The sequence below is a fragment of the Fukomys damarensis genome, unplaced genomic scaffold (genome assembly GCF_012274545.1).
Source record: "Fukomys damarensis isolate Sample0158 unplaced genomic scaffold, DMR_v1.0_HiC HiC_scaffold_19, whole genome shotgun sequence".
NCBI classification, from domain to species: domain Eukaryota; kingdom Metazoa; phylum Chordata; class Mammalia; order Rodentia; family Bathyergidae; genus Fukomys; species Fukomys damarensis.
Window position 1 is genome coordinate 58,121,504 of NW_022900931.1, and position 9,959 is coordinate 58,131,462.

The window sequence follows — 9,959 nt, forward strand, 5'->3', positions numbered from 1 at the left end:
CCAACGCCTCGGGGGCCGCCAACACCTCGGACCCCACCTGGGACTTCGCCTCGGCGCTCTTCTTCGCCAGCACGCTGGTCACCACTGTGGGTACGTGAGCGCCACCCCGCCTCGGGCTGGCGAGGACCTGGGCCCCTACCTTGGCCCCGTCCTTTGGGACCCAGAAACCTCACGGGTCCCCTTTGCCCACCCGCCTGTGCGCCTAGGGTGCCTTCGGGACCCCGGATGAACACTGGCTGGCGGTAGTCTGCCCCCTTGGGGTTCCCACATCCAAGCTCTTCCTCCAAATCCGGAAACACCTAGTTCCCTCACCCAGAGTACCTTCCCTCGAGCATCCGGGACCCATTCCTCCATCTTAACCCCTTGGAGGATCTGGGCCTCTCTAGTCCCCTCGGGATCTAGGACTGTGTCAGCGACCCATCTGGGAAGATCCTGCCCCTCTGTCCTGGGGGCCTCAGCCCTGCCGGGACCCCCGGCCGTCACTTCCAAATATGTCTCCTGACTCACTGGATGTGACCCTCCCTGAACACCCCATCCCACTTTCTCCTGAGCCTGGTGGACCAGCAGGGACACAGACCCCCAGGTTTTTAGGGTGCCACCGCTAAAGGCTTTTCTTTCAGGGGGGAACCCATCCCTCTCCTGCCGCCATACTCCCCAGCCAGTTACCTTGGCTCTAGCAGGGCTCTCCATCCCATCGATGTCTTCCCTGTATTGCGGGGTTTTCATCCTAATGGAATACTCTGGTTCCTCTGCCCAGGACCACAGTTCAGCAGCCCTATCAACTGTAGATGTGTGAAGGGGACCCACCATGGTGAAAGCCAGAGCACCCTACAGCGGGGATCATGGACTGCCTTCCTAGAAGCCCCCCAGCATAGACTCCCACCCCCTCTGTCCCCAAACCACCTCCAGCAAAAGTTCTAAACCGGGGTAGTGATGTAGCTCAGCGGCACAGAGCCTGCCTGGCAAGCTCGAGGTCCAAGTTTGATCCCTGGTACAAAAAAATAAAGCTCTAGCCTTTTCCAAGCCAAGGACCCCCCAGAAGGCCTCTTTGCACCCGTGAACTGAGAATCCCACCCCTCCCTGAACCCTGACACCCCTCAGTAAGAGCCCCAGAACCACCTGGAGCTCCTATGGGGACCCCAGAGTCTTCCACATTATTAAAAGGAAACAGACCCCCTGCCCATGCCAGCCCAGGGACTTCTCTCTGTCCACCTGCTACCCCGCCCCGGGCCCCTACCCATCCAGCTTCCCAAGCAAGATGACCTGAGGCTCCTCCAGACTCACAGCTGGGACCTCCCCGCCCCGCAACCACTGCCCCAGCCTGTTTGGGACCAGAAATTCTTTCCATCAGCAACACTTAAGGCCCCTCTGCATCCAGAACTCTCCCAGGACCCACTGAAGACCATTTCACACTGCACCCTTGACACTCATCCCCCCACTAACCCTTTATCTTGTCACCTCCCCAGGGCTCCGTGGCCCCCTCTTCCAGAGGACTGCCCTCCCAATCTCATTCGCGATCCAGAAGGCACCAGCTGGTGCCTGTCCCTCCTTTGGCCCCAAAAGGATTCCTTTTTGTTGTTACTGTTTTGTTTTTTGAGATAGCCTGTCTTTGAATTCAAAGTGTAGCCCAGACTGGCCTCAAGACTCACAGTGATCCTCCTGCCTCAGCCTCCTGAATGTTGGCTTGTGTCACCATGCCTGGACCCAGGATTCATTTCAAATCAAGACACTGGCCCCTTGATTTAAAATTGTGACTTCTGAGCTAGAATGTGGCACATTTCTATAATGCCAGCATGCGGAAGGCTGAGGCAGGAGAATTATAAAAACTTAGCTACTTAGTGAGACCCTGTCACAAAAATAAAAAATAAAGGACTGGGGGTAATAGAGCATTTGCTCAGCACACACAAGGCCTTGACTTCAATCCCCAGATGGCAATTAAAAAAAAAAAAAAAAAAGTCTTGAAACCCTAGGCTCCTTTCACTGAGCTCCCATTCAAGTGGGACCCTGGAACCCACGCTGCCTCCACCTCCCAGAGATCTCTGACCTGGGAAGTCCCATTCTGTTCCAACTACAGCCAAGGGAAAGCAGAGCTTTCTGCTCTTCAGCCACCCCAGCCCCAGCCGTCCTTTTTGGGACAGGGATGAGGCTGTCCCAACTCCTAACTCCTCCTGCAGCCCTCAGTGCAGCAATAGGAGGCAGTTTTGCCCTCCACCCTGTGGTGTCCATTGTGTGGACCAGCAGACTAAGGTCACAGGCGGCAGAGCCGGTGAAACTCCCAGACTGGTACGAGCTGGCCTGGCCTGTGGCTTGCTGTGCTTCTTCCGCTGCCAGGACCTGCCCGGCCTGTTCCTGGGCTTCCTTGGGTTGAGCGCGTCACTCTCTGCCGCCTCCTCCCAGATCCTGGCTTCTGAGGAGTCATTCCTGGTGGAGGAGTAGGCGAGGGAACCAGACCCAAGCTGGACTGGCGGCCCTGCTCAGTGGCCCCTGGTCTGCAGACCGCAGTGTCCTCCTCCTGTGCAGTGGGCTAAGAACACTACCCACTGCGTAGTAGGAGTGAGAGCCTGACAAAGGAGCGCCATCAGCACAGCGTACAAATGAAACTGAGGCCCAGTGAAGTTGGACGACTTGCTGGAGGTCGCACAGCTAGGAAGGTGTGAGTGGGTTCGAATCAAGGCCCCGGAGTCCAGGGCTCTTGCCGGACACACCACACCGATACTGAGCAAGGGCTCAGAGCTCATAGAAGTCGGTGCTGTGTCACTGGGTTTTTGCAAAAAGAAAGCTTTCTAGAAGTCTGAGTGCTAAGGAGGCAGAAGGCATGCTTGGATCTGTCTGCCTGGTGGGCCACAGAGAAGGAGTCCAAGCAGCCCTGGGAAAGGGGAAGTGGGGCTGAGTGGTCCTAAGTGGGAGTCACAATGAACTAGCCCTCATCTGGTGCGGGGGTGGAGGGGAACTTGGGGCTAACTCTGGTCACTCATGCCACTGTTGTTTTGTTTTATTTTTGCTCTTATTTATTTAATTTTTTGGTTTTTTTGAGACAAGGTCTCACTACGTAGTTGAGACTGATATGGAATTCACTCTGTAGCTCAGGCTGGTCTCGAACTCACAGAGATCCTCCTGCCTCAGCCTCTCGAGTGCTGGGATTACAGGCGTGCACCCACCACACCCAGCTATTTTTGCTCTTTGAGACAGGGTCTCACTATGGGTGTTTTTAAATTCACTGTGTAGTCAGGTTGGCCTTGAACTCGTGACTATTCTCCTGCCACAGCCTCCTGAGTACTGGCGTGCACCACCACGCCTGGCATTCTGCTGCCGCTGTTGACGGAATCCCTGGCTTCTAATTTGCGTTCTCGAGGCGCTGACTTCTTACTCTGGCTCCACTCACTCAGTGGAGACTCTGGTTCTACCAGGATGTCAAAGTCATTTTAGGTTAGGCCTGAGCATTCCAGGCCTCTGTCCTGGACAGCAGCCTACAGTTTTGAGGACAAGGAAGCTGCTGTCATATGGCTTGGTTTCAACATTACTGGGCCTGAAGAAGGGTGATGTTCGTGCTGTAGAACCCAGCTGTCATACAGCAAAGGCAGCAGGGCAAAGGGACTGTGGACACAACACTACTGAGCAGAGATGGGGGGGCTCTGGTTTTTAAATAGGAAAAAGCTTTAAATAGAAAGTAAGAAAAAATGGTCTGAGACTAGCTTGAGCAGCTGACAAAGATCAGGCCAGCCTTTAACAAAGGAGAGTAGGAGTTTTTTGTTTTGGTTTATTTGTTTATTTTGTTTGAGACAGGGTCTCACTGTGCAGTGCAGGTTGGCCTTGAACTCTATGTAGCCCAGGTTGGTTTTGAACTCAAACTCATAGGGATCCTCCTGCCTCAGCCTCCCTAGTACTGGGATTACAGGTGTGCACCGCCACACCTGGTCCAAAGGAGAGTAAGGAAAACAGGAAAGGACTGCAGCAAGAGTGGCTGAGGGGTGCATTCTGACAAAGACTGATTGCCCTACAAGAACAATAGGCCAGCTTTAAGGACCAGCTGGCGGGCTGGGTTCTGCCTGTTCATTTTCTCAGGCTTGGTTCCCTGGCTCTGGAATCCTCATGGCTGAGGGATGGGTCCAGTCCCATGAAAGGACATTTGTGGTGGCTGCAGTCATGGGTCTCTGGTTTTCCTGGAGTCCAGGTGGTCACAGTTTTAGGACAGTGGCTGGGGACTTCTGGACCCCCTGGAATGTCCCTGTAAATCTTTTACCTTGGTGAGGATAGGGTACTGGTGGCGAACCTATGGCCCGTGTACCTCAGTAGCCTTTTTATAACGTTGAAAGCTCTAAAAGTTTCACCATCGTTTGGATAGGGGGGTTCTTGCTAAACTTGGATTAACAAGATTCTTTTTTGTTTGTGATAGTAAGGGTGGAACCCAGGCCTCCTACATGGTATGCAAGAGCTCTGCCACTGGGCTACACACCAACCCCAAAAGATGCTTGCAAAACAGGCCAGTGGCAGAGATACCAAGAGGGAGATGATGACTTTGATCAGATATCAAGGATGGGGGCTCTGGGATTCCTGCTTAAATTGGGCCTAGTTAGCTAGGTGTGGTGACACATGCCTGTAATCCCAGCCCTCTGGGAGGCTGAGGCAGGAGAATTCCAAGTTTGAGCACATCTTGGAGAACTGAGCAACTATGAGACCTTGACTCAAAATGAGAAATAAAAAATGGTCTCTGGAAGCCAGGTATAGTGGCACATGCTTATAATCTCTGTATTCAAGAGGCTGAGGCGGGAGGATCTATGTGAGTTTGGGGCTAGCCTGGGCTACATAGTGAGTTCAAGGCCAGCCTGAAACACATAGACACACAGTGAGACCTTATCTGAAAAAAAAAAAAGGGACTGGGGATGTAGTCCCCCATCACACAATACACATACACACACACACTGAGCCTAGTCAAGAACAGGGCTCAGAAAAGCCAGACTAGATTGAGCAGTGAGGCATCTGTGCCTGTGTGAAGTGCGGTAATGAAATGGATATTTATGGGGCCTCCATGATTGCTGTCTGGGGGAGCCAGGAGCTCTGACTATTGGGAGAAACATTCACCACCTGCACCTCGGTCAGAGTCCTCTCTGCTCCTTGTCCTCAGTTTTGTCACAAGCCCGTCTTCTAAGACCTGGCCTTGGGAGTTGCTCCAGGCAGCCTGGCCACAATTCAGGCAGGGGTGGGGTGACGAGGAAGCTGTATTCCAGGAACTGGCCTAGGGTCTATGAGGCCCTTGGGTCCATGTTTAGAGAAAAGAAAAAAAAGGAGCATTATAGCCATTGTAAATTGTAACACTCTTGTGGTTGTTGTTTGGGTACTGGCGATTAAACTCAGGCCCTTGTGCTTGCGAGGCAGGGGCGAAACCACCGAGCCAAATCCCCAGCCCTCTTCACACTCTTGGTGGGTGCAGAGTGCTGTCCCAGCCTGGTAGGGTTGGTGCCATGTTTGAGGACGAGTTTGTTTGTTTGCTTGTTTTGGTACTAGGGAATGAACCCAGGCTCATCCCTTTTCTTCTATTTTTTATTTAAGTCAGGGTCTCACTATGTAGCCAGGCTGTCCTTGAACTCCATATCCTCCTGCCTCAGCTTCCTGAGTGCTGGGATGATAGACTGCACCGGAGTGTTGGCTTCTGCTAACCCTTTAGACATACATTTCAGAGGTATTAAGCACATCCACAGTGTGGAAGCAGCATCACTGCGTATCCAGAGCTCTTTTCATCTTGCAAAACAGAACCTCTGAGGGCTGGGGATTTAGCTCAGTGGCGCCACCGCCTGCCTTGCTTGCGAGGTCCTGAATTTGATCCCCGATACCAAAAAAAAAAAAAAAAACAAACAAAAAGATCAGGCCTGGTGTAGTGGCAAAGGCCGTCAATCTCAGCACTGGGAGGCTGAGGCAAGAGGATCGCTTCAAGTTCAAAGCCAGTTTGGGTTACATAGTGACAGTGGCTCAAAAAATCAATCAGTCAATCAATCAATAAAATAGGTGGTTGGACATAGTGGCACATACCTGTAATCCCAGCACTCTGGAGGCAGAGGCAGGAGGATCACAGTGACCCTGTTTCAAAAAAATATAAAAATTAAAAAATTATAGTCATATGCCACCATGCCCGACTGAAAATAGTGATGTTTAAAGTCAAGTGAAACAAAGTACAGAGAGTTAAGTCTCAGGTTTACCCGAGTTTTCCTTTGTTACACAGGAAACCGTGGCCCTTGGTCCCGGGCAGCCACTCTACCCCCGCCTCCTGGGAATGTGGTGGTGGTGCGGCTGGGGTTGAAATCAGGGCCAAGCATAGGTGCCGAGTGGGCAGGAGGCTTCCCAATCACCCTGCAGGCTACGGCTACACCACGCCGCTGACGGACGCGGGCAAGGCCTTCTCCATCGCCTTCGCACTCCTGGGCGTGCCGATCACCATGCTGCTGCTGACCACCTCAGCCCAGCGCCTGGGGCTACTGCTGACGCACGCACCCCTGTCCTGGCTGCGTTTGCGATGGGGCTGGGACCCCCGGCGGGCGGCCCGATGGCATCTGGTGGCCCTGTTGGCGGTCATAGTGACCATCTGCTTCCTGGTGCCGGCTGTGATCTTTGAGCACCTTGAGGAGGCCTGGAGCTTCCTGGATGCTTTCTACTTCTGCTTCATCTCTCTGTCCACCATTGGCCTGGGAGACTATGTGCCTGGCGAGGCCCCCAGCCAGGCCCACCGGGCCCTCTACAAGGTGCTGGTCGCAGGTGAGCTGGTGGCTGACTGGGGCCCTTTGCTTTGTCCCAGGGGGCATCCACTGGGTTCCCAGAAGGACCCCACCCCAGCCCGAGGGCACTGCAGAACTGGGCCCCTGCCCCTGGGACTGGAGCTCACATGGACTCCTTGCCTCTCCATGTGTCCCCACAGTGTACCTCTTCCTGGGCCTGGTCGCCATGGTGCTGCTGCTGCAGACTTTCCGGCATGTGTCTGACCTCTATGGCTTCACGGAGCTCATCCTGCTGCCTAATCCTTTGCCTGCCAGCCTCCGCGAGGAGGAGGATGACCAGGTGGACATTCTGGACCCCCAGCCGGACCTGCACCAGGAGCTCTCTGCCGGCTCACAAGCCGACTACGCCTCCATCCCCAGGTAGCTGGGCCGGCGCTGAGAGCTGAGCAGACACGAATGTCCACACCTGTGCACCGGAGGCCCTGTCCTCAACTCTCCGCCTGATAATGTCTCCGTGTTCTACAGTGCTAGGCCGGCCGGCAGGGACCTCTGGGCACCAGGAGCTTCCTGTCCACTTCCCTTTCTCTCACTTTCCCTCACACTCTGGCTCCCTGGTGCCCCACAGTTCACACCACTTCTGTCTCCCCCTGTGGCCGTCTCTGTCTTATTCTCTCACACATTCTGTCTCTCTCATCGAGCCTCTCATCAACTGCTGACTCTGCCAGGCTCTGGGTCTGGACCTCATTCTGGCACTCTGGGCGCTCTGTCTTGGAAAAGTAGCTCTCTGAGCCTTGAAGAGAGGATGGACAGAATCTGTTCATTGGGGACACAGTGGTGGAGGCGGGGTGGTTCTGGGCTCTCCTCTCATGGGACGTACAGACTTGTCCTCAGACAGTGACAGTCCCAAGAGGGCAGGACTTCAGTGGAGGCGGTAGAGGGGTCAGGGATGCCATGGAAAAAGCACAGGCAGAGTGGAAGGTCGGGGGAGGCCAGGGAGGGCTTCCCAGAGGAAGGGACAGCGGCTAAGACCCAGTTGGCTGGTGCCACGTGCCTATAATCTCATCACTCTGGGAGGCTGAGGCAGGAGAAGTGCAAGGTCAAGCCCAGACTGGGCAACTTAGTGACTTAGTGAGACTCTGTCTCAAAATTAAAAATAAAGCACTGGGGGTATAGCTCTGTGTGAAGCCCTGGGGTGGGCCTGGGTGGCAGCATCCTCCTTGGCAGCCTGGCAGGTAGGAAGGGGACACAGGACCCCAGTGCAGATCCCAGTGGCTCGGAAAGGCGGCTGCTCCTAGCATGGCTCCAGTGCTACAGCTGAAGTTGTGTCCTGAGCACTAACTGCCTGTCCTGCCTGGGGCTCAGCCATGTCCTGCCTGTGTCCCAGGCAGGCGCTCTACCTCTCGGGCTCTGTTTTCTTTTTTCTTTCTTTCTTTCTTTCTTTCTTTCTTTCTTTCTTTCTTTCTTTCTTTCTTTCTTTCTTTCTTTCTTTCTTTTTCTTTTCTTTCTTTTTTTTTAGACAGGGTATCACTTTATAATGCAGGCTGGCCTTGAATTCACTAGTATGCTCCTGCCTCAGCCTCCCGAATGCTGAGATTACAGGTATGCGCCACCGCGCCTGGCTCTGGCTCTGTTTCTATAAGTGTGGCCATAGATTGGTCAAAAGTGGATTTTACAGAGCCTGCTATGTTATTAGGTGACATTCTCTTTGGCCAGGCCTGTTCTGGGTACTTTATATCTGAGAGAAAGAATATTATCACCCTCTTTCTACAGCGATGAAACTGAGGCGTGGAAAGGGCAACCTCTTAGCTTGGTCGCTAGGTGAGGTTGTGACTGATTCAGGCCCAGATCTGCCCCCTCCTGAGATGGTTCATCAGTATGAGCCTCTGTGCCAGGGCCTTCTCACTGTGCTCTTCAGATCTGCACATCCTGAGAAGGTGACTCGTAATCCCAGCATCCTGGGAGGCTGAGGCAGGAGGATTGAAAATTTGACCCCATTTTAAGCAATGTAGCAACTTAGTGAAACACTGTCTCAAATTTAAAACTTTTAAAAGGGCTGAGGATGTAGCTCAGCAGAAAGGTCCTGGGTTCAATCCCCAATACTGCATAAATAAATAAATAGATCAGAGGGGTACTGGAGTGGGCATTAGGAGTTCACTTAGCCCCCAGCGGCCGGGCTCAGAAGATGGTCAAGGCTGGAGACAGAGATGCAGGAGCTCAGTTCACGGGAGGGAGTGAAGACAGAGCAGCCCTAAGCATGAGGTGAAGGGTGCTTATATTTTCTTTATATCACAGGAAAGATTTTTGCTTTGAGTAACAAAACCTTGACTGGTACTGGCTGAAATAAGACAATTGTTATACTGCACACTAGCAAAGAGGTGGGGGAGTTCTGGGAATGATTCTGTCCACAGTGATGGCAGGGTCTTGTGGCCTCAGGTTCCCGCTGTCTCTGCTCCCTCACCCTCAGCTGGAGGCTTGGTTCTCATGTGTGCTCCCCTCATAGTCCCAAGTGGCTGCCACAGATCCAGACATCACGACCAGACCTGATAATGTCTCATGCAGGAAGCCACCATTGAAACCAGTGTCTTGTTCCAGAAAAAAGAGCTTACAAAAGAGGCAGAAAAGGGATGTTGGACACAGGAGTAGGAACACTAGGAAGGTGAAAGAGTATTAGTTACAGAAGTGAGAAGGGAAAATCAGTGGTGTCAATCCATGCTAAAAAGTGAAACAAGACTGTCCTAATGACAGTGATAGGAAACCCTTACAAAGGGGTTACACTGCACCAGGTATAGTTCTAAGCACCACATATATTTCACCTTCCCAGAAATCCTGTGAATTATGTACATGCTCCACATTTTACAGGTGAGGAAAGGGGCCCAGAGGGTAAGTAACCTGCCCAAAGTCACACAGAAAGTATAAAATTGGGATTTGAACAGGAGTTCAAAATATCCACAGGAGTTCAGAATGCCCAGTGTTTACCTCTCAGCCTCTCAGACTTCCTGCTTCTTACCAAGGTCATAGTTGACCTCACCATGGGGTGAGGAGGCAATTGCTTCTCATCTTTGGTTTGCTTTTGTTTTTTTCCTTTGAGTTGGGGACTCACGATATAATTCAGACTGGTCTTGAACTCACTATATAACCCAGTCTGGCCTCACTGCAGTGATCCTTCTGCCTCGGCCTCCTGAGTGCTGGGCTTACAGTCATGCACCACTATGGTGGGCTTGCTTGACTTTTTTTTTTTTTTTTTTTTTTTTTTTT

The 9,959-nt window shown here is 52.7% G+C and overlaps 1 protein-coding gene across 2 annotated transcripts in view; it reads left to right on the forward strand.

Moving 5' to 3' along the window:
• Kcnk6 (potassium two pore domain channel subfamily K member 6) overlaps positions 1 to 8,103 on the forward strand; it is a 14,673-nt gene extending 6,570 nt beyond the window's left edge. Inside the window, exons 1-3 of one of the 2 annotated variants that reach the window (XM_010632814.2) lie at positions 18 to 90; positions 6,215 to 6,744; positions 6,905 to 8,103. In XM_010632814.2, coding sequence (XP_010631116.1) covers positions 6,429 to 6,744; positions 6,905 to 7,128 — 540 coding nt within the window. In that variant the 5' untranslated portion in view covers positions 18 to 90; positions 6,215 to 6,428 and the 3' untranslated portion in view covers positions 7,129 to 8,103. Of the gene's footprint in view, positions 1 to 17; positions 91 to 6,214; positions 6,745 to 6,904 lie in introns of those variants that run through there. The other variant, XM_033765773.1, reaches the window with a different exon arrangement.
• The last annotated feature ends 1,856 nt before the right edge of the window (positions 8,104 to 9,959 follow it).